Genomic DNA, 24,164 nt, shown 5'->3' on the forward strand with positions numbered 1-24,164 from the left:
TCTATCATCCTATAGGTGGTGTGAACTGAAAGCCCTTGCTATTATCTGACTTATGTAGATAACATTATGGATGTTGGAAAGCTCAGTGGATGCTGGGAAGCTCATGAAGAAAACACCCCTCAATTTTACTTCTTCACATTTAATCTAGTTTCACGTCCACTGAGCACACTCCACACTCTGTGTCTGTAACCTGATTTAATTCACTTAGCAATGTAATGCAGACATCTTTCTATGATAATACATCTTACTTTATTACATCATTTTAACTTCTGCTAAGTATTCCCTATTTATCTAGTCAGTTTCTGTTGTGGCTGGAACTGGGTACCACTAGAATGCAACCAAAGTTTCATGCATAGTTTAGCTGCAGCATCCTGCAGGTTCCTGGCCTGGGCAGTGAGTTAGTTACCCAGAGCGAGGCTGAGCAGGCAGTAGGGGAGCGCCATCTCCAGATCTTCACCCTCATCCTGGGATAAGGGTGACTTTCAGGGAGCTGTTCTGACTCCAGGTGCTGATAGCAGAGGTTCTTCTGGCACCCTGCAGCACTGCCCTGAGAAATGATTATTTAAGGGATGTGGAGGGGATGGGGAGGTGGGGGGATGGCTAGAGTGGTCACAGTGACCTAGAGGTGGTTGCATCAAGCGACAGTGACTCTTCAAGACGATGAATGCCAAGGGGCCTGAGGCAGCCACCGCAGGGGCCCATCCCTGGAAGACCTGGGTCACTTGGCAGGTGACATGTAACCCAGGAACTGGCCCGGGGTCTGTCTCACTTGCTTCCCTGGTGAGTTTTTCTCTCTCTCTCTCCAACAGAGCAGGCTTTCCCCTTGGTCTGCTGTCACACTGCTGTGTCCCGAAAACCATCACATTCTTCCCCAGTTTACAGCGCTGACTCTTTGCCCACTGATTGTATATTCCTTTGGTTGTTTCGGTGGGGGAATCCAAGGATTTATTTAACCCAGCAATCAAATTGGTCATTTAAAATAATAGTACGTCTCATCCAAGTCTAAAAATAAATCCCCCTAGTATGGGAAGGCCAGCAAGGGGAAGTGGGGCAGAGTAGGCTGAAAACATTTTATAGCCCCGTTACCAGGGTCTGAGTCCACTTTTCTTTCATCTATCCTTGTCCTGACATGGGCGGGGAGTCAGAGTGCCTTCTGTTTGTCTTGATTAAAAATCAGCCTCCACCTTCCCCTAAGGCCAACTGCCCTTCTCGGGGGACACAGGCTGCATTCACCATGCCCAGCTCTGCCCCAGCCCTGTGCAGATTTTATGAAAGGCGTTTTCACTTGGATTAAACAGGCGCTGTGTTTGTGTGTGGTGTGTGCAAAGGAGAAAATGAATCACTTCAACTTCAGGCAAGGATTTTAGGTGTTGTGTTTGTCCCTTGCAATTACATAAACACAGTAGAGCTCATTAAAAAAAAAAAAAGACTTGGGGGGGAGGGGGGAGCCGGGTTGAGTGCTTGGGATGATTTAACAGTTTAGCACAGTTTCCATACATTAGACCTCAGAAGGCGTTGTGTTCTGCCCTCTCACAACAGACTCCGAGCCCAAAGGAAAGTTTGAGGTTTTACATTTCTGTTTGTGGTACAGGAAAAGGCTTAGGATCTGAGGGCTTGATTCAGTGAAATAACATTGCCTTCTACACATTTGCTTCGCAAGGAGGGCAGGAGTTGGAAGCGACCGTTTTTTTTTTTTTTTTTTTTTTTTTTTGAGACGTTAAAGATTTGCTGGCAGAGGGAAAGGGGTTTTTTTTTTCCTCCCTCCCTGCCGAGGAAAAACAGTTCTAACGAGGAGTTACTTTGTAATTTTAACTCCCATTCAAATACTCCCAGCCGTAGGCACTGCCGTTGATCCCCCACGACTTCGGGATCCAGACTCAGAGGGACGGCTCCCGGCTCTCTGGCATCCTCAGAGCCCCCGTCATGAGTTTACAGAAGACAATCTTCCCTCGAAGGGAGAATGGTAAGTGGGGCGGCTTCCTGAGGGATTCATGGCGAGGTGGGGATGGAGGGTTTGACTTTTGGACCCCTTCTTTGGGAGTGGACGCACAGGGAAGCATTGTTTTGGTTGTGCCCTGGTGTGTGTGTATGTGTGTGTGTGTGTGTGTGTGTGCGCGCGCGCCCGTGAGTGATCGCTCACGCACGTGTGTGGTACAGCAGAACGCGGTCCCTCCCTGCCTGTCTGCATTGTCCTCCCAGATGCTGGCTGAGCGCTTACTAGGCTGCTTGGCAGAGGGGTGAGGGATGGGCATATTGCAGGACCCCCAAGGGCATGAGACTGAGCCCAGGCTGGAGCAGCTGGTTTCTACCTGCCCTGTCTTCCTCTCCGAGTGTGCCTGGCCACACTCAGGGGAGGGGCATCTGATGGGATGATGCCTAAATACCCAGCCCGTCCGGCCAGGCTCTGCTTCTAGCCAGATGCGAAACAGGAGGGGGAGCTGCTCGGCATCTGGGGGAGATGGGAAAGAGAGCAGGTCTCTGGAGCAGGGGACCCTTCTGAGCCTCGCAGATCTGAGCACTGGGAGGGGCGCCAGGACTCCCTACCTTGCTGCAGGTACAGCTCCGTGGACCAGATCGCTTCTTACGACGACCGCCTTCATTTTCTCGGGAAATATGAACAAACACGCATCAGGGAAAAGGATTTTAACCCCTCAGCCCAGCTTTTAAAGTCAACACTGGCAAAACTTCAGCTCTGTCGTAACTTTGGCATAAGAGAATAAACACGTGGTTTTCTTTAAAAAGGAGAGCAAGTCAAAGGCACATTCTGACTTTTCCAGCTCCAGGAAGATGTGGCAGATATGGCTAGAATCCTGGGATCCCTTTAGTTAGGCTCTGTTAACAAATCCGTGAGTTCCAAAGAAAGGCAGTGGAGCAAAGGGACCGAGAACCAGGGCTGTGGGGTCTGGCCATCGGGGATGGAATCTTGGCTCTGAGATTAACAGGCTGGTTGCTTTGGGGAAAGATATTTAACCTCACAATGGCTCAGTTTCCTCCCCTGCAAATCGGGGACCATAAATTGCTGTCATAGGAGCAATGAATGAGATGAAGCTTGTAAATGGCCCCAGCAGCGTCTGTGTAACACAGAAAAGGTTTCAACACCCAGAGCAGCTGCTCCCCCTGTTGTGAACCAGGGACCCTCACAGAGCACCCCGCCCTCGGGGATGAAAGACAGAGTGTTCCAGGGCTGCGGGTGGCTGTGGCCGCCCTCTGTTACAGAAGGTGGGCCAGGTACTCAGAGTGACTCTCTTAGGAGGTAAACTATAGAATGCTTTTACTTAAACTGGGGAATCTTGGAGGACTGGCTTTAACCTGGTGTTTAGTAGGTGCTTGCTCTTTGGTGAAACCATTTTATTTCTTTTTATTTCCACGGCGCCTTGCCACTTCCTGTCCCTGGCTGCATCACCATCTCTGGTTGGGTTTCCTTGGTAACAGACTCTGAGATAGAGATTTGTGTGTAGGAAGTTCATTGGAGACTGTTCCTTGGAGCAATACCTGTGAGGGTGAAGGAGGCAGAACTGGACAGAGGGAGGAGTTGGGGTGAGATGCTCCCTCAACTCAGGCCTCAGTCGATCCAGCTAATCCCATGGGGCTTTGTACCCTTGCTGTGACCCATCACTGCGTGTGGGCTGCCCTGGGGCCTGGAGCATAACTTTGAGAGAGGCAGCTCCCTTCATTTGAGGGTAATTCCTAAGAGAGACACTCAACTCTGAGCTGTCACAGGCAGCCTGCATGTCAGCCGTGGGAATAAATGCTTGGTCCTAGGGTTGGATGTTTCTCTGGGTGTCAGCCCACATCACTCAGCAAGGATGCCCAAGTCTCTTCTCTGAGTTCAGCAGCTGGAAGATTGGGTGTTAAATGCATGGACACCCATTCAGTTAAATCGTTACACAGCACTGTGAGCTTGGATAAGCCCCTTCATGGATCAGGACTCACTGTAGGATGGATGGAAGGGGTCTGCGGCAGAGATGGTCTCTCTCTCTATCTCTCTCTCTTTTTTTTGTCTTTTTAGGGCCACACCCGCAGCATATGGAAGTTCCCAGGCTAGGGGTTGAATTGGAGCTGTAGCTGCCGGTCCACACCACAGCCACAGTAACACAGGATCCAAGCTGAGTCTGGGACCTACACCACAGCTCACGGCAGCGCCCCGGATCCCTAACCCACTGAGCGAGGCCAGGGATCGAACCCACATCCTCATGGATACTAGTTGGGTTGGTTACTGCCGAGCCACAACGGGAACGCTGAGATAGTCTCTAAGAAGCCTTGCAGCTCAGCCTTTCAAGTGCAAATTCTGAGCATGTGACAAGGTGGTTGGTTGTGTCTGCAACAGTAGTCAGGTCATATGATCTGCACAGGTGCCTCAGTTCCTTCTTACAGAAAATGGAATCCAGCCCCCTGGGGGCCCTTATGGGTCCCCATGGACAGCTATCAGCAGGGAGGGGCGAGGCCTGTGAGATGCAGAGGGCTGGACAGCAGGAAGTGGGATTTGAGGAGAATTATGCCATATGCCTTCTCCCGCTTCACCCCGACTGCCTGTCCCTCCAAACAGAGTAAGACCACTGTGGACACTGCCCTACCGCTTTAATAGTTACGAGTTACATCTCATGTCGTCTAGGATAAACATGGATGTAGCTGGATTTATTTTATTGCCTTTCCCACCCCACCATCAATTTCTCTTTATTTTTCCATCTCCAAAAAAGTGAAGTTGCTTGGGATTCATTTGCAACCAATTACGTACTTAGAGCCGTCTATGCTTCAGGCACTGTGTTGGGCTCTGGGGGTCTGACGGGAGACGTGAGATAAACAATCACACACACACATACATAGAATGACAAAGAGGACCGGGTTCTAGGATAGGCTCCAACCAGTGATCCCTCCTAGCCTGGTGGGTCAGGGTGGGCCTCCCGGAGGAGGTGCTGTGTGAGCTGTGTGCGGGTGTTTGGGAGCTGGGGCGGGTGCAGAACCAGAGAAGCAAGCCGGGTAAAGGCAACAGGGTGCCAAAGAATAGGGATGGGAAAAAAGAACTGTCTCAAATCTTCTGAGCTTAACGTCACCGCTGTGAGCTTTATAAGCATACTTTGATCCAGTCTGTTTATCTTGCAGCATCTCTTAAAAAATCATCCTGGTGATTTGTTAGCTCTGGGAAAAAGATTTTGCTGGTGGGGCAAGACCTCAAGAGTGCATCTCTCTGCGTGTCAGTTGGTTATCTCTGTTTCCACATCTGTGGCAAAGCCCCAAGGGGGCCTCCTGGAGTCAGAGATTTTTTTTTTAAAACGCTGGCACTTCCTTCCAGCTGGGTGCTTCTTGACACCAGGCACTGATTTAGGATCCCGATGGGCACTGATGCACTGGGTCTCCCCTGTCCCCGCCTCCCACAGCTCTATGAGGCAGATGCCTTGTCTTCATTTTATAGGTGAGCAGAAATGAGACACAGGGAGTTTATCCAGATGGTCAGTGCAGGGCTGAGATTTGAACCCAGGCAGGTCTGTCTCGTGCTAAAGCCCACATCCTCATGGATACTAGTCGGGTTCGTTGCTGCTGAGCCACAGTGGGAACTAAGATGGTCTCTTTTCAGCCACCATGTGGCCGAAAAACAATAATGATCCTTAGAGACAGACAGACTGAGTTGCCGGCTGATGTTTCTTTTCCATGTTAGGCTTCTGAGTTCCTGCGAAGTTATCAGAACCATCACTGTTGTGGCCTCAGAAAACCACATCAATGACACAATTGATTTTACCATCCCCCAAATGATCGATCCTTCAGCTTGCTTTCAATTATATTTTTTCCAGAATAGTTTTATTTTAAAATTTATTTAAAATTTTTCTTTACTTTTATTATTATGGCCGCCCCCGTGGCATATGGAAGCTCCCAGGTCAGGGACTGAATCTGAGCTGTAGCTGTGACCCTATGCCACAGCTGTGGCAACACCAGATCCTTTAGCCCACTTGGCTGGGCTGGGGATCGAACCTATGCCTCCACAGCAACCCGAGCAGCTGCATTTGGATTGTTAACCCACTGCCTCATGGCAGGGACTCCTTAAATATTTTTATTAAAAAAAGTTAAACATAAGAAAGGTGGAAAGAAGGGTAGCCAACAAGCATATACCCATTATTAGATTCTACAAGTAACATTTTATTCTGTTTACCTCGTCACATGTCCACCCCTCCCTCCATCTCTCTATCCATTCATGCTCCCAACTTAATTTTTTTTGGACACATTTCCAGATAAGCTTCAGGCATCACTACACTTCACTTCTAAACACTTCAGCATGTGTGTAATTAAATAGAGTTCAGTGTTTGATTTCTCTGCTGCTTCTTTTTTTTCTTTTTTTTTTTTTTAAGGGCTGCACCCATAGCATATGGAGGTTCCCAGGCTAAGGGTTCGAATCAGAGCCATAGGCTCCAGCCTACACCACAGCCACAGCAACGCTGGATCTGAGTTGCATCGGCAACCTACACCACAGCACAGCTCATGGCAACACCAGATCCTTAACCCCTTGAATAAGGCCAGGTATCAAACCCGAACCTGAGTCCTCATGGGTACTAGTCAGGTTCATTAACCTCTGAGGCACGACGGGAACTCCACTTTCAGTTTTTTACTAATAATATATACTGTGTTGCTAGATTTAAAGGCCTGGTTTAATAAAGTACAGTACCTGCTTTGTCCTACCTTGGCCAAGGGACAGAACCCTTGGTCATAACAGGTTAACTCTGCTGAGGAGGCCTCGTAATGTGTTCAAGTGCAGATTTGGGTTGGGGTTTTGGGAGGAGGGAGCCACACCAAGCAGGAGGTGTTCTGGGGCTGAGGGGAAGCAGGAAGAGAGAGCAGAGCCAACTGGGCATGGGGTTAGAGTTGGGGCTCTGGGATCTGACAGTGGGATTAGGAACAGGCCAGGACAGAGGAGCTGGAGCTGGTGCCCTGTCCTGGGAACTGGACCCTGGGTGGTGGAAGAACTGCATCAAGCTCTGTATATATTCCTGTGACCCGGGGCCTCACGTGGGGTCCCCATGGATCCTGGAGGCAGGGTGATGGGTGCCAAACTGTTCTCATGGGGGCTGCCTTGTCCTTCCTGCTACAGTCCATGTGATCCAGGAATTGCGTGTATCTATCCCTGGGAAGATGAACACAGACGCAGCCGAAATGGTACTATGCAGTATGGGGCTGGGGGAGGTTTCGACTGTCTCAAGTGCTGTGTTGGTACGAGACGGAAATGGAGGGTCCAGATGCAGGGACTCCCGGCTCATGCACCCTGCGTTCTGTCCCTCGTGTTGCTGATGGAGTGCCATTGAGGGAAGGCAGTGCGGGGTCTTGTTGAAACACTGCCACGCGTCCGGCAGTGAGGGCATTCATGTTTAAGTCTCTTTTTGAATTAATTTTTTTATTATAGTTGATTTACAACATTCTGTCCATCTCTGCTGTACAGCAAAGTGACACAGTTATATACATTTTTTTCTCACATTATCCTCCATCCTGTTTCATCACAAGTGATTGGCTATAGTTCCCTGTGCTGTACAGCACGATCTCACTGCTTATCCACTCCGAATGCAAGAGTTTGTATCTCCTCACCCCAAACTCCCAGTCCATCCCACTCCTTCCCCTTCTCCCTCCCGCTTGGCAACCACAAGTCTATTCTCCAAGTCCGTGAGTTTGTTTCTTTTCTTTGATAGGTTCATGTGTGCTGTGTATTAGATTCCAGATAGAAGTGATATCCTATGCTATTTGTCTTTGTCTTTCTGACTTCACTTAGTATGAGAGTCCCTAGTTCCATCCATGTTGCTGCAAATGGCATTATTTTGTTCTTTTTTATGGCTGAGTAGTATTCCAGTGTGTATATATACCACACTGTAATCCATTCATCCATCGATGGACATTTAGGTTGTTTCCATGTTTAAGTCTTTAATTAAATAACATATTTTATAATGAGACATGTGAGGCTCAGAAGGGGGTGTGGCTTATCCCATGTCACACAGCCAGTTAGCAGCAGCCTGGGGGTGGGGTGGTGAGGGCTCAGGCCTCTGGACTCCTGGACTGGAGCTTTGCCCAGGCCAGACCTTGCCTGTGGCTGGAGCATGCATAAGCAGACCTGAGCGTGCAGCTAGTTACATCCATTTGTCTCTGCATCTATACTATATCTGCATCTATTCATCTGACCACGAAGGTACCTCTCTCCCTACTTCTTCCTACCTTTTCTCCCATTTCTTTCCCTCTTCACATCCCTTTATTTAACAGCTATTTAATACCCACTTTGTGCCACAGACTGTGTAGGGCTACAGAGAGAAAGAGCGAGAAAGAGAGAGAGAGACTTAAGACACAGTCCCTGGCATTGAGGATCACGCAGGTACCAGGTAAGGCTTAGATGAGGGAGCTTTGAGAGTACAGAAGGGCAGCTCCTAATCCTATCAGCAAGTTGGGAGGGATGTGTCAGGGAGGGCTTCCTGGAGGCGGTGACTCTGAGCCAAACCATGCAACACACAGGAGAAAAACAGGGGCCCTGTGAGTTCACAAGGGTAGCGTGTACGTGAGCTGAGGTGCGGAGGTGGGAGACAGCACAAAGCATCTGGAGGAACTTCAAGGCTGGGGGAGACAAGCCTGCAACCTTGGGCAGGGATTTAACATTTTTCCTCATTGAGTCAGGCATGTCATGACAATAACAAATTAAGAAAAGAAAGTAGGGATTTCTTCATCTTTAAAAATGTTGCTTTCTGATGCAAGGCAGGGAGCAGCGTTCCTCAGATAATTGTGTGGGCAGAAGAACGGCAGGAGGGGAGACTGGCCGCCTCCCCGGCCAAGCATGCTCCACCTCAGCTCGCCCCTTGTCCAGGCTGAAAACACTGGAGGGGGCTGGGCCCCCTGGCTCGGGGCGGGGGAGGGGGAGGCCTCCAGCATCCTGTAAGAGCCAGAAAAGATGAGGGACTGAAAAAGTGTGAGACCCCAAAGTGAACACACAGTCCCTGCCAAAATCTTGCTGAGTGGAAACATCCCTCCCCCGCCCCCGTGTCATTCATTAATACCTGGGCTTTTTTTGTGGCCTGGTGGAGGGGAAGCATGCTGTGCAAACCTTCCTGATCTTGGCCTTGAAAAAGCACCACCCAAACCCCAATGGTTCCCTCTTGCTTTGGGGGTTTAACCCTTTCTCAACCCACCCATGTGACGGGGCGGACAAGGATGGGTGGGATTTCCAGGTTGCTCAGCTAGGCTTAGTCTATTTATTCAGCTCTTATTCCAAGGGCCAGAGTTGCCTGGACTTTGTTGTCAGATAACCCTGGCTTCAAATGCTGCTCCGCGCCTTGGGAAAGCCATTCTACCACCCCTCGCTTCCTCTTTCTCCTTTCCCCGTCCGGAAAATAGGGATGACTCATGGCATTGACCCTCCAGGTAAGTTGTGGCGATAGATGCTACAGAACTCAGTACCGTGTCCGGCCCACAGCAAGTGCTGCCCAATGACAAAGTGTTACTGTTACTAATCAGTCAAGGTTCTGCATCTCCAAGTGTTTTTCTTCGTCCTAGAGCTAGGAATTAAAACCAAGCGATTCTGTTTGTCCAGTTCAAAGGGAAAATCACTCTCTCCCCCTGGAGAGAACATTCCTACCCCATCCTGATCTGTGCCCTTGAGAAACTGGGAGAGAGAGTATGAATATGTTTTTCAAGTTCCATCTAAACCTGAGCCTAATCACATAAATTAGGTTAAGAAAATGTCTGCAAGAGCTCTTTGTAAGCTCTAAAACACAAACAAATGTAGACGCTCATTGCATGGCATTAGTCATTTATTTATTCATTCAGTTGGGGGTTGATTCATTCAGTGAGTGTTTACTGAGCCCTTCTGAGCCAGGCGTGTCCTAGGGCTGGAGACCCTGCAGTGAACAAAGCTGATGAATTCTGGTTTGGGGTGCTTGCGCTCTAGATGGAACAGAGATGATGCTCGAGGACCAAATAGACTAACAAGACATCTTCAGACGGGGACGAGCGAACCCCAGTGTACTCTATGGAGTTTCGTTAATCGTAATGTCTCAATACTGATTTATGAATTGTAAGGATGTACCACACTAACGAAGAAAGTTAAAAAAAAAAAAAAAAGGAGGTGTGATAGGGAGTACCTGGGGGCTAGTGTACATTGGGTAGATGGGAAAGGCCACATGTAGGATATCAAGGCAGGATGGAGTTAGCCATACGAGGATCTGGAGGTGGAAACTTCTCGGAAGAGGAAACAGCTTGGACAGAAGCCTTAGGGTAACATAGGCCTGGCTTATCCAGGAAAAGGAAGATCAGGTAAGTCTTTGGGGACGTGGTAAAGAATTTGGATTTGATTTTGAAAAAGCAATGCAAAGTCTTGGGGAGGGGTAGAGGGTGGGACCCAGGGCATTTTTAGGGCAGCAGCACACTGTTCTTTGTGACAGTGCAGTGGTTGATACGTGATACCGCGCCTTTGTCAAAAGCCCATAGAACATGTAACACAAAGAGTGCACCCTAACATACACCATGGACTGGAGTTGATCCTAATGTCTCAATCCTGATGTATGAATTGTAAGAATGCACCACACTAATGCAAAATGTTAATAATGGGAGAGACTGTGCCTGGAGCCAATGGGAACTTGCTGTCCTTTCTGTGCCATTTTTCTGTAAACTTAAAGCTGCTCTAAAAATAAAGTCTTTTTTTAAAAAAATTAAAAAAATAATTTCAAAGAGCAATGCAAAGTCCTAGCAGGGTTTTATATAGGAAAGTGCCATGATCCATTTTATATTTTCAAAAAACCTGCTGGCTTAGTGTGTGGAAATGAACTATGGACACCTGACGGGGAGCCAGGATCCCAGTGAGAGGGCGAGTGTGGAAGCCAGGCTGGAGGCAGTGGTGGTGGGGTTAGGACCGTGGCAGTGAAGACGGAGAGAAGCGGAAGGATTTGGGTTATCTTTTGGGGACAGGCCAGTGGGAATTGCTGATAAATGGGGTGTGATGTGGGAAGAGAGAAGGAGGGGAGAGAGAAGGGGAGAATCGAGAGAAAGTCAGAAAGAAGGAGGGGAGTTCCCATTGTGGTGCCGCAGAAATGAATCTGACTAATAGCCCTGAGGATGCAGGTTTGACCTCTGTTCTCGCTCAGTGGGTCGGGGATCCAGTGTGCGCTGTGGTGTAGGTCGCAGATGCGGCTTGGATCCTGTGTGGCTGTGGCCAGCCCCAAGCCTGGGAACTTCCATAAGCCATGAATGTGGCCCTAAAAGCAAAAAAAAAAAAAAAAAAAGGAGGAGTTAAGATTAATCTAAGCCAATGTGGAGGGCTTGTTCTGGCAAGTGCTTTCTCAAGAACTTTACGAGTGTTCCCACATTCGGTCTTAGAGCAACCTCGGGAGGCCAGTCCTAGTGCAATAACCATCCTGTGGATGGGAAGTCAGTCCACAGAGAGGGACCGCTTCACCTGCCCGTGATCACACCCCTGGCCAGGGACAGCGCTAAAATGTGAATCCAGGAATTCTGGCTTCAGAACCCATGTTCCTAACTCCTTGACGTGGGTTTTTTCTTGGGGGGAGGGGGGAGAATGAGTGATGATGACACCTCCCGTCATATGGAAACCTGGGAGGAATAGATTTCTCTTGGGGGAGATCAGGAGTCCTGTGGGGTGGTGTAAAATTTGAAATACCTGTTAGACTGTCTGAGGACATGTTAAGCAGGTGGTAAGAAAAAAGAGTTTAGAACCCAGAGGAGAGTCCAAGGCTGGGACGTGAATTTGGGAGTTGTTGGCATAGGGGCAGCTCCTACACGCCAATGAGACCCGCCGCCGTGTCTTGTATTTATCACATATATAGTATATTAGTGATGGAATATTGTTTTGAATGGATGCGAGCCGGAACAGACAAAGTAAGAGCCAGAGGAAGAGTGACATGGTCTCTAAGAAAGTCGGCTAGAATGTTCATATAAAGTGAGACATTTGGGAGTTCCCGTCGTGGCTCAGTGGTTAACGAATCCGACTGGGAACCATGAGGTTGCGGGTTCGATCCCTGGCCTTGCTCGGTGGGTTGGGGATCCGGCGTTGCCGTGAGCTGTGGTGTAGGTGGCAGACTCGGCTCAGATCCCGAGTTGCTGTGGCTCTGGCGTAGGCCGGCGGCTGCAGCTCTGATTTGACCCCTAGCCTGGGAACCTCCATATGCCGCGGGAGCAGCCCAAGAAATGGCAAAAAGACGAGGAAAAAAAAGAAAGTGAGACCTTTGGTTTGCATCGATGTATTGTGTAGGGTGGCGGGAAGAGAGGAGGAAGGGTCAGGAGACCAGCAGTCCTGACCGCATGACCTTGGCCATTTCACTTTCCTGGGCCTCAGTGTCTGCATCCATAAATGAGGGGTTATAGTGACAAGGTCAAGTCCTGCCCTCACCCTGGTCTGGTTGTTAAGTTGAAAGTGCTGCATAAGCAGAGGATTTATCCATGATTGGATTATGGTGTTTCATTTCTGGCTGACACCGTTCCATTATGTTCTGCATCTTGACAAAACAGCTCTCGTGACCCAGAGTTCCCAGCGTAAGGAATCCCTGGGGCTTTGTGGCCATGTAGCAGGGGGTTGTGTGTGAGAATCAGCGGGCTCTCCTCTAACATGTGGAGGGGTGAGGACAATAGAATGGAGGGAGGCCCCTACCTCCTGTGTCCAAGTGTTTAAAAGTTACCCATCAAGCTTAAGAAAGTATGAAATAAAAATATTGTATCTCTTACCTTGAATATATATCTTTATAACAAGAAAATTGAAATACGCATGTAAAGCTATGGTTTTATATAACAAAAAGTTGGCAAAATAGCAAAGGCAACCTAATTTAATTATTATTGAATGTTTCTGAGATGAACCAGCACTGTTTGGAGGAGCAACGATATAAAGACAGACAAGCTCATACATTATTCTGTTTTCGTGACACTTTCTTGCTTTTAATTCAGCAAAATCACCATGTTGTTATAAACAGGATTTTTTACATACTTGTGTTCCATTAGTAAAACTTACAGAATGAAACAAAACAAAAAATAAATAAATGAACACTAGATGCTTCTGCTTAGAGCTCTGAGCAGCCCAGTCAGATTGTTGGTTTATTGTTCCCATTTTGTGGAGGAAGAAAATGAGGCTCAGAACGGTAAAGGGACCTGCCCAAGTCGGCAGAGCTGGCTTGGGCAGAAGCTGGGGTCCCAACCCTGCTTGGAAAGCCCTGCCCTCTTTATTTTGCTGCTGTTTAATCCGAAGAAGAGATGACCCTTCTGTGGTGTTTTAAAAAGAAAGCACTTTTGCTTTTGCCTTCTGTTTTGACTTGCTCTGGCAAGCAGGTATTACTTTTGTCCTTGCAAAAAACAAAAGGGCAAGAAGCATCAGAAGAAAATGTAATCATAATTTAAAAAAGTAAAACATCACTGTATAAATAGAACTCTTGGGGAGTTCCCCAGTGGCCTAGGGCTTCAGGATCCGGCATTGTCACTGCTGTGGTTTGGGTCACTGCTCTGGCTCGGGATGGATCTCTGGTCCTGGAACTTGCACCTGCTGTGGGCATGGCCAAAAAATATAAAAATAATAAATAGAACTCTTGGTATAATCCCAGAAGATGCTGGCGGTCTAGGGAGACTTGTAGGAAAGGCCTCCTGATCACTTGGCACTAATCTGATGGGACACATGCAGGAGTGTCTTGTCACTTTATGCCCTGACCTTCAACATGCGTTATGTGTTCTAGTGTAGGTTGTTGGTTATGAGACTTTAGAAAGCCTCAGAATCACTTGCTGAATAGATTTCTGGGCTCCACAAGCTGGAAGGAGCAACACAGTGAGCTCCTCTCCTTCCTGAAATGTCCACTTCTTCCCAGACTTTGCAGGCAGCGTGGCCTGTGGATACATCCAGGGGCTGTGAGGCTGCTCCAGAAAGACCAGCAGCATGTTCTAGTTGCTCTACCTCTAAAATGGGTGTAAAAATAGAACCTACTGGAGTTCCTGTCATGGCTCAGTGATTAATGAACCCAACTAGTATCCATGAGGACACGGGTTCGATCCCTGGCCTTGCTCAGTGGATTAAGGATCCGGCATTGCTGTGAGCTGTGGTGTAGGTCACAGATGTGGTTCAGATCCTGGGTTGCTGTGGCTGTGGTGCAGGCTAGCAGCTGCAGCTCTGATTTAGCCCCTAGCCTGGGACCCTCCATATGCTGCAGGTGTGGCCCTAAAAAGAAAAAAAAAAAAATAGAACCTACTTCACAGAGAGGGTGAAAGGATTAAACAAAATAAAATGCTCATGGGAGTGTCTAATACATGGAAAGCTCTCTGCAAATGGCAGCCCTGCTTCATATAACTGAGAGTGGAGATATGTGTGCACATGTGTGCATGAGTGTGTGTACAAGTACATGGGGAGGTCTCATGGGCTGAATTTTGATTGATTTTCATGCTAAGGGAAAACTGAGTTAATGATATGAGGAGGGCATGGTGATTTTCTTATCTTTTTTTTTTTTTTTTTTTTTTAAGGTTCGCACCTGGGGCATTTGGAGGTTCCCAGGCTAGGGGTCTAATTGGAGCTGCAGCTGCTGTCCTACACCACAGCCACAGCAACACGAGATCCGAGCCGTGTCTGTGACCTACACCACAGCTCACGGCAACGCGAGATCCTTAACCCACTGAGTGAGGCCAGGGATTGAACCTATGTCCTCCTGGATGCAAGTCATATTCCTCTCCCCGAGCCATGCTCGGAACTCCACCTTATTTCTAAGCACAGGGATTTGCCGAGCTGTTGCACGAGGATCCCTCTTCTGTTGTCTCTCTCTAACACCCTGCAGTGGATGGGAGTCTTTAATTCCATTGAGCAGATGAGTAAACCGAAGCTGAGATGTAACCAGGCTCCCACAGCCGAGCTTTGGTGTGCAGCGGGGGTTTCCTAGTTCTCACCAGGGCAGGGCTCTCCTAGCTGCATCTGCCCCCCTTTCTTCAGGCACGAGGTGAACTGGCCTGCAGAGAGTTCTAGGGCTCAGAGGGAAGGCTCTCCCTTTTCTGGAAGAGGTCGTGGAGGGCACTGACGTGATATGGTCTCCACCTCGGGGGAAACCACCCTGAGTCAGTAACAGTCTGGGCAGGAGCACCTTCGCCTTCTGAGAGTGGACAAGCCATGTATCATCTGAACGTGGAGAAGCAGGGCCTGGGTTCGGCCCAGGTGACCCAGGAGGAGCTTAGGCCTGGTGTGGGAGGGAGGCTGTGGGGCCCTCCCAAGCTGAGGGATCTCACACCTGAGCTACCAAATCGCTCCCACCCCACACCCCCAGCCTTTCTGCCAGTGAAGCAGCCTTGAGGGCTGATCTCTGGGCCTGGCCCAGCCTGCACTGCAGATGTGAGGGGGGTAGGCAGTGTGACCAAGGCCCATGCTCTGGGTACTTTAGAATTGATTCCACGGTGCTCCAGACTCAGCCCTGCAATGCGGAGCTGTCCCCCGCACCCCCTGACAAAGGCTGCTTTATCCCCAAAGTGCCTCCCTTGTGACTGTGGGCCTGGGTCCCACTTCAGTGACTGGATCTCTGAAGCCTTGCCCGGAATTCCTGGGGCTTCCTACGAGTTGCGCCTACACCCTCATTAAAACCCCCGGCCATCCCTGAAATGTTTGGTGGTGAGCGGTGGCAGACATTCCATTTGTTAGACGACAGGGCCACACAGACGTCCCGGCCTGGCGCTTACAGACAGCTCACAGAGGCCATGCTTAGGAGAGACGCGTGGGATGGTCCTTAAGGGGCAGATGGGTTAAATGTCACCTAGATTAGGCGCTCCAAGGGGACGTGCGGCGGGGGCGGGGGGGAAGCACTCTGGTCACATGATGAGAATCCTGAAAGGATGCACCGACATGCTTTGTCCCTTGGTGCTGTGCTTCTCAACATGCTCTTCATAAGGCCTTGGTTCTTGAACGTGAGCAGGCACCAGAATCACCTGGAGGGCTTGCAAAAGCCGAGTGCCAGGCTCCACCCTCATTTTCCGATTCAGAAGGCCTGAGAATTAGCATTTCTAGCAAAATCTTCTATGTGTTCAACCCTAGTACATAACTTATTTTTTTCCTTTATTTTTCTCCCCCAGAGGCCTCCCCCTTGATGCCCACTGCTGGCCTGGGGACTAGACTGGCTCCTAAGAGCCAGTTTCTTATTTTAAGGACAGCCTGTCGTAAGGAGGCAATGTGATACCATGAAAAGAGTCTGGGCTTTGGAGTTCCTGACGTGGTGCAATGGGATCGGCCGCATCTTGGGAGCGCTGGGTCGCGCAGGTTCGATCCTTGGCTTGGGCCCAGTGGGTTGAGGATCTGGTGTTTCTGCAGCTGCAGCTTAGGGCTGTGGCTCAGATCTGATTCCTGGCCGGAAACTCTATATGCTACGGGGCAGCCAAAAAAGAAAAAAGAGCCTGGGCTTTGGGGTCAGGTGGTTCTTGATGAGACCCTTGGCTTGATGACTTACTAGCAAGGTAAGCTCTGGAAAGTCACTGGATTTGGCTGAACCAGTGATGGGCTGTGACCCAAGGTCACCAGGCCTGGCACATAGTAGGTGCTTGATGAATTTTTGTGCCGTGACTTTTTCACTTGTGGAATGAGTACTGGATGGATGGTGAGATCGTGTAAGCTGACATTTGCCAGGCACTTTGGAGGCGTTGAGTAGTGTTTGTTACTTTCGTGCCACTTCTGGGTTGTCCAAGGAAGTCAGGGGGTGGGGGGGCAACGGGGGCCACAGTGAAGGAGCCTTGCTGGGTTCTGGGGTTCTGAGCAGGGCTGACCTCCTGGATATTCTCTGCCAGCCCAGCAGATGGTGGACTTTGTTCTGAGGCTGAGCTTCACAGCGCTGGCAGCCCAGCCCTTCTGGACCACGCGTCTTCACGCCGAGAAGTCAGATGGCTCGGGTTGGGAGTCTCCGCGCCAGCCCTGCCAGGTTGGACCCGTTTGCCCTGAGTCACCTGCCCAGAGCAGGTGGTGAAAGCAGTGCCCAACTCACCGCATCCCAGCTATCGGAGTCTGCTCCGCAGATCAGTCTGAGGGAGAAACAAGCATCCCTTTCTCATTCTTTGAGGCTCTGACCCAGGCCTGTGTCCTGGCTTTTCCGGGCTTAATGGTGCTTTGGTCCTGGCTGGGCAGGTGGAGAGCGGCGCCAAGGAGGAGGCAGCCCCAGGGACTGTGAACAGAGAGGTAGGTGGGCCTGGGCGAGTGACAGTCCCTTGGGCAGCTGTTGGAGGCTGGAGGCTGGCCCCTTTGACCTGCGTTGGGGAAGGGCTTGGTTGCTCGAACTTGGTTTCCTGTTTGGAAGCTGGTGGGGGGGGGGGGGGGCTGGAGCAGAAACCAGTCTCTTGGGTGAGAATTGTGTGCAGAGTGGGGGGAGGAGGAAGCTGCTTGGGAGCTTGGGTGGGGAGGGGGCTCTCATTGGTCCTCGCTCTGCAGCCCCTGGAGCTTCTGGTTCTGGGATTTCTGACGTATCAGCTGAGACGTCATCCTTGGGACTGGGGATGTGGAAGAGGCAGAAGGAAGGTTGGAGAGGAAGGAGTGGAGGTGCCCAGAGGCGGCTGTCCCCACTGCCAGCCAGGCTACCCCGCTCCCGGGCAGGCGTTGCCTGTGGGAAGAGTGTTCTCTCTGTGCAGCAGTCACTCCGCTTGCTTCAGATGAGGGTCCACTTGCTTTAGACAACCTCCACGTAGTTTCAGCCCCAACCATTGCTGTTCTTTGGGTGGGTCGACGTGCTTGCTGTCTGTGGTCGGAGGACTCAGGAACCCAGCAGATTCCTTGCTCCCTGTGGACACCGGGAAGCATCCAGTCCCTTCTCTTGCCAAGTGAAATCCTCCTGTTTTGGGCTGAGCCCCTTGAAGGCAGCACCCTTTTCCCAGGAGCCCTGTGCCAGGCCTTCCCCAAATGGCCCGGGATGCCTTGTTTCCCTTTCTCCAGGCTGCTCAGAAGGACAGGATGGCTCTATTCCTTTCCTCTGTCCTGTTCTCCTTTTTCTCACAGTTAAGTGGGGGTCAACACTTAGAACCACAGTAGAGGGCACCTCCTGTATTCCAAACATGGTGAGGGCATGAGCTGGCAGGGTGGGCCGGTCCCCTCCTCGAAGCCCCTGCTAGCCACCTGTTCACCCCCGCTGAGGCTTATTCATCATACCCCAGCCACTCTTCCTGCCCCAGACTCTGTGCTAAGATCTTCGCCTACATCAGTTTATCAGAGCCTTATAACAACCCTGAGTTAAGTAGCATAGCCCCCAAACTGAGAATGAGGTGACTTGCCCAGGGTCCCTCAGCTGGCAAGTGGAACCGAACTCCAGCCTTGTCTGACTCCAAAATCTACACTCTTAATTACTCTGCTCCATATGCCTCAACAAATAGTCCTGTTTCTGAAACGTATACACGAAAATCAGGATTGGATTGTAATTACCTACAGCAGTTGTTTTCTAGTTCCTTTTATCCATGGAACCCTTTTTAGAATTGAAGTCTTTCGTAAAAATTCATATGTAAACAGTTAGAAGCAGGATTTTTCAGGCTGAAGGCAGGCCAGGAGTTTGAGACCTGCCCTCTTACCAAAATCCTTCCTCCTCTTTCTGGGCCCCAGTTTCCTCCCCCTCCCCCCCAGCCTCCCGGGGTTTGGAGGTGACGGGGTGAGGGTGGACTTGGAAAGGAAATCCACTCGCCGACAGGATGGGGTCTTCACTCCTTGCCTGTGACTGCTCCTCTCTCTGAATTGACGATTTGGTCCCTTCCCCCTGCTCACATCCCCAGGCTCCAGTGCCTCCGAGAGATCTGCTCTGATCTGAATACAGAGGGCTCTTTTCAAGCTTTTCGGCCCGTGCAGGTTGTTCTCTCTACTGGAACTGCTCTCTGCCAAACCTTCTGTCTTCCCTTCTCCACGTGGAGAACCCTCCTCAGCTCCTGGGCTGGTTTCTCGGTGAAACCATCCATAAGGTCATTTCGGACTGTGGCACTCGAGTCAAACCTTCATTATTAGATTTTCCAGGCTAGGACTATTATCCGTTTACACAGCCGTCTTCTCCGACCGGCTGTGAAGGACTCTGTCTTCATCTTTACATCATCATCACCTGGCACACGACCAATCTCAGAAAATAGTTGTCAAAAAATAAATGACTGGGGTTCCCATCGTGGCGCAGCAGAAGTGAATCCGACTAGGAATCATGAGGTTGCGGGTTCGATCCCTGGCCTTGCTCAGTGGGTTGAGGATCCGGTGTTGCCGTGAGCTGTGGCGTAGGTTGCAGACGCGACTTGGATCCCGAGCTGTTGTGGCTGTGGTGTAAGCCAGCAGCTGCAGCTCCAATTCGACCCCTAGCCTGGGAACCTCCATATGCTGCGGACATGGCCCTAAAAAGATAAAAAAGACAAAAAAAAAGACCAATATGGATATAACAGCAAGCCTAACTCTAATAATAGCATGTAATATTGGCCTCGTCCACTTGGGCTGGCAACACATTTTCATCTATGAGACATTCTTGATACTAAGACACGAATCAGTGAAAATAGCCACATACTTGTATCTGCAGGGAGGAGAATACCCAGTGAGGTGAAATAAACAAACTAAGAGCTTGGAGTTTGGTTAGGAAGGCGGCCTAAAAATAGGAATCGGTTTTGGGTTCTTCTTTTGGATCGCAGCTTAAATAAGGACAAATCTACATTGGTCCTGTAAGCTCGGCAAGTTATGGGAGAAACATTGAGGGGTCTGCCCGGAAGCATGCAGGGATGCTGAGGTCGGCTTGTGGAGGAGCGGGATGCCTGGGTGGAAGGGTAGAGCCCCCTGGGAGCTGCTGTGCTTGTGATGCTTGTGGATGTTGGAGGAGATGGTGTGCCTTGAGTGGGAGCACCTTGCAGGGCTGGCGCCACCTCTGGGCACTGACCTAGCTCTGGAGACCACCCAGAGCGGGGATCTCTGCTGGTCTTGCTTCTGTCTGAAACTCGGCCAGAAATGCTTCTCAGGCAGAGAGTGACAGCAGCTAGGACACGGCTGTCCTGCCAGGTCAAAAGGAGTGGGCCTCCCCCCCACAAAATTGCTCTCTGAATGATGCAGAAGCTCTCTTTACTCCCGGTTTGGCCGGCAGTGGTTTGCCCTCCTTGCTGCTCACAGCAGCTCTCATCAGGCAAGGGAAAGCGAGAGGCTACCTGAGCCCTGGCTCAGTCTTCCATCCGCATGTGAAAGATGTGAACAGGGAATTTCAGGGTTCATCCCACCTCTCAAATCTGGATCAGCACAGGTCCCTGAGTAAGAATGAGCAGGTGCCATAAAAGCAATAGACACGTGAAAAGATTCTGAGGCTCAGGGAGTCCTATCATGGCATGGCAGAAACAAATCTAACTAGGAACCATGAGGTTGTGGGTTCGATCCCTGGCCTTGCTCAGTGGGTTAAGGATCCTGCGTTGCCATGAGCTGTGGTGTAGGTCACAGACGTGGCTTGGATCTGGCATGGCTGTGGCTTGTGGTGTAGGCCGGCAGCTGTAGCTCCAATTCAACCCCTAGCCTGGGAACCTCCATATGCCACGGGCACGGCCCTAAAAAGATAAAAACAAACAACAAAAAGAATAGGTTCTTAGCAAAACCATTTTAATATTATGTTTGCCAGGTTTTTCCATGATTACACCGTAGTAAGTGTATTGTTTCATAAGCCTTTTATTTGAATATTTATAAATATGTGTATACATCTCATATGTGTTTATTTGTATATTTATAAATATGTATATACATCTTATGTGTATCTATGTGGTATGTATTGTCATGTAACATGTAAATTCTTACCGTAAGTCAGGATTTACAAAAATTCCAAAACCATGCTGTGGAAAGGACATTGGGATCTGGAACAGTGGAGATGTGTTAGGAGAGCATTTTAAGTCTCAAATATTCCTGATGTTGCCTTTCAACACGCTGGTCTTCTCCCCACGATCCAAGGCAGGCATTCCAGACCTCAGTCTGCTGTGAAGTGATCTTTCTCTTTTCCTGTCCTGTTCCTTATTGACTAGAAGAGTTTCAGCAATTGAAGGAGTCGGAGCAAATGGGCAGGCAGGCCGGCCTCATGTGCTGTCCCTTTCCTTCCTGCTTCTCCTCATCCTCTAAGGGTGTTCGGGGTCAATTCCAGCCGGACCTCCGTGTCTGAGCCCCTGCCTTGAACTCACTGTCACAAGAAAACAATAGAAGTGTTTGTGCATGTGTGTGTGTTGAGACAAGTAGAAAATCGTATTGAAAGATGATATATTATCTCTTACCAAAACCCAAACCCCAAACAATCATCACACACACACACACACACACACACACACACACACACACACACACACACACACACACACACACACTGGCAGCAGTTGGACCACAAAGGTGGAACACTCCTCTCAGGCCAAAGACTCTAAGATGATTTGTAGCTGTATTTTGCTTTTCTTCGAATATCCTCTCTGTTCTATTTAGAGATCATGGGATTTTAATTTGATGGCCCTGCCATGCCTTCCCCAGGAAAGGATCCTCATTGTTTATCCATGGGGGTGTTTTGAGCATCTTTCTTGATCCAAGTCTTTTAGCAAGTGGGTCATATCTTGAGTTTGTTTGTTTGTTTTAAACTTGCTTTGTTGTTGTTGTTTTTAATCTTTTTTCATTTTTAGATTGTAATTGAGTAGTATGTACAGATTTATTACCAGTTTACTACATCGCCACTTTGCACACAGAAAGACACCTAGAAGAGCCCTAGGTCTGGATAGGGTGTGGTTTTGATTCAAAGGAGTGTTGTCTAAAAATGGAATCTGAAGAGTGATGAAAATGTAGCGTCAGCAAGGGTTACGGAGAACCAGGTTACAAGACATTGAGACCTGTCTGCGCCGTGGCTGGTGGGCTAGATTAAATGAGGGTTGTTCAGGAGACTAAAGGGTTTAGGACTACAGTGGACAGAGTTCAAGAAAGGAGCAGAACAAGAACTTGTGAGGGTGGACGGGGCAGACTGTGCTGATGAAAGAGTGGACATTCAGGGCACAAAAGAAGGCTGGCTTTAAGTTAAATCTCAGAAGGCTGGCTCAAAGTCATTGTTCTTAACAGGATTTTGAAATAATACAAGTAATAAAAAATAATCTCGGGAGCTCCCGTCATGGTTCAGCAGTTGACAAACACGATTAGTATCTGTGAGGACACAGGTTCGATCCCTGGCCTTGTTCAGTGGGTTAAGGATCCTGCGTTGCTGTGGCTGTGGTGTAGGCCGCGGCCTACAGCTTCAGCTCTGAAGCTTCAGCTCTGACTGGACACCTATCCTGGGAGCCTCCATATGCCGTGAGTGCAGCCCTAAAAAGACAAAAAAAAAAAAAAAAATCTTGAAAGAGATAATACATAATGTCCTTCCCCAAGCCATTTGCTCTGGAGTGCAGACTGAGAGGTTGGGATCGGGAGGAAGTGAAAGAGTTTGCAGCACCTATAGGAAGAGGCATCAGATACAGTGTCTTTCCTGAGATGGATGAAGAGGAAACATCTTTGCTCAAATATCACTTCTAAAATTTCCTTGTGGAGCCACCTAAAACATAAGAATAGAATGTAAAACCTCTGATTCATTAAGGAGGATAAGAAAGAGTGAATGACTTGCCTGGAAAGCAAGAAAAGGAGGCAGTAAGAAGCCACCTAAAGAGAGCAAAACAATATCAGAAGGAAGATGTCTCAATTAAGATATAAGATATATTGGAGAGTTCCCGTTGTGGCTCAGTGATAACAAACCTGACTAGCCTCCATGAGGGTGTGGGTTTGACCCTTGGCCCTGCTCAGTGGGTTAAGGATCCAGCGTTGCCATGAGCTGTGGTGTAGATCACACACGTGGCTTGGATCTGGAGTTACTGTGGCTGTGGCGCAGGTTGGCAGCTGCTGCTCCAATTTGACCCCAGTCTGGGAACTTCCATATGCCTTGGGTGCTGCCCTAAAAAGACACACACACAAAAAAAAGTATAAGAAATGAAGTTGTATATTAAGTGTGTATAAGATATATACAATATAGTATAATACATAAGGTTATATATTAAAAAAGCAAGTCTCCCAGATTCAGCTTTAAAAGAGGGAAATTAAGAAAGCCAAATATTACAGAAAATAAACAAACTCATGGACATGGAGAACAGACTTTTGGTTGACAAGGGGAGAGGGTAGGGAGTATGATGGACTGGGAGTTTGGGGTTAGCAGATGCAAACTATTACATTTAGAATGGATAAGCCATGAAGTCTGCTGTACAGCACAGGGAACCATATCCAATTGTTTGTGATGGAACGTGATGGAAGATACTGTGAAAAAAGGAAGGTATATATATATATATATATGGGTAACTGGGTCACTTTGCTGTATGGCAGAAATTGACAGAACATTGTAAGTCAACTGTAATTAAAAAAAGAAAATGTATAAAGTCAAATTAGAAGGGATTGATTATTAAAAAAAAGAAACCCCAAGAAACAAACTCTCTGTCCCACTCCAGCTACATCCCACTTTTAAGAGACACATTTAAAACTAAATCGCATGACGTTAAAAACAAAGATTTGGGCAAAAAACATGCAAATGCAGATTAAAAGAAAGTGGGATAACATTGTTAATTCTGTCAGACAAAATAAAAACTGAAGCAACTGTTAAATAGATCATGAAGTACTTTTTACAACATGATCAAAGAAGAACACGCAATGGAGACATGAAACTCAGGGAATTTTATGCACCTAAGCAAGGCATTGAAATATGTCAGACAAACATTTTTGGACATATATTACAAATATGGTACCAGATTTCAATGCTCTAAGGTTTTTCAAATTAAGTAGACAAAATATAAAGAGTTAATGACTTACACGATTGAATATATACATATATATGTAGTTTAATATCATATTTGAATATATACATATTTGAAACTCCAGAGAATCATCATTCTTTTCAAATGTGTGCAGACCATTGAAAATATTTAGTGACATCACATACTGGTTTACAAAATGAACCCCAATAAATTCCAACAAATAAAAAGTGTCCAGGACATATCCTGTGGCCACGATAAAACTAAACTGGCATTTTCTAACAAAAAGTACAAGAACAACAAGGCTAAATCTTGGAAATTTAACCAGAAGAAATTAACACTAATAACAGCAGTCTTCTAGAAAACTGAGTTTAAATTGGAAATCAAAACTGCAACTACAGAACATTTCTAAAATAACAATTAGAGTATCATGTTTCAAAATTTATGGGTTGCGGCCAAAGAGATAT

General features: G+C 48.4%; 1 protein-coding gene across 3 annotated transcripts in view; it reads left to right on the forward strand.

Moving 5' to 3' along the window:
* Window positions 1,560-24,164, forward strand: part of IL16 (interleukin 16) — a 128,410-nt gene continuing 105,805 nt past the window's right edge. Inside the window, exon 1 of one of the 3 annotated variants that reach the window (XM_013989017.2) lies at window positions 1,560-1,963. In XM_013989017.2, coding sequence (XP_013844471.1) covers window positions 1,924-1,963 — 40 coding nt within the window. In that variant the 5' untranslated portion in view covers window positions 1,560-1,923. Of the gene's footprint in view, window positions 1,964-16,869; window positions 17,126-24,164 lie in introns of those variants that run through there. The other 2 variants (XM_013989018.2, XM_021098275.1) reach the window with 2 other exon arrangements.

Source organism: Sus scrofa, chromosome 7 (assembly GCF_000003025.6).
Source record: "Sus scrofa isolate TJ Tabasco breed Duroc chromosome 7, Sscrofa11.1, whole genome shotgun sequence".
Taxonomy (NCBI): domain Eukaryota; kingdom Metazoa; phylum Chordata; class Mammalia; order Artiodactyla; family Suidae; genus Sus; species Sus scrofa.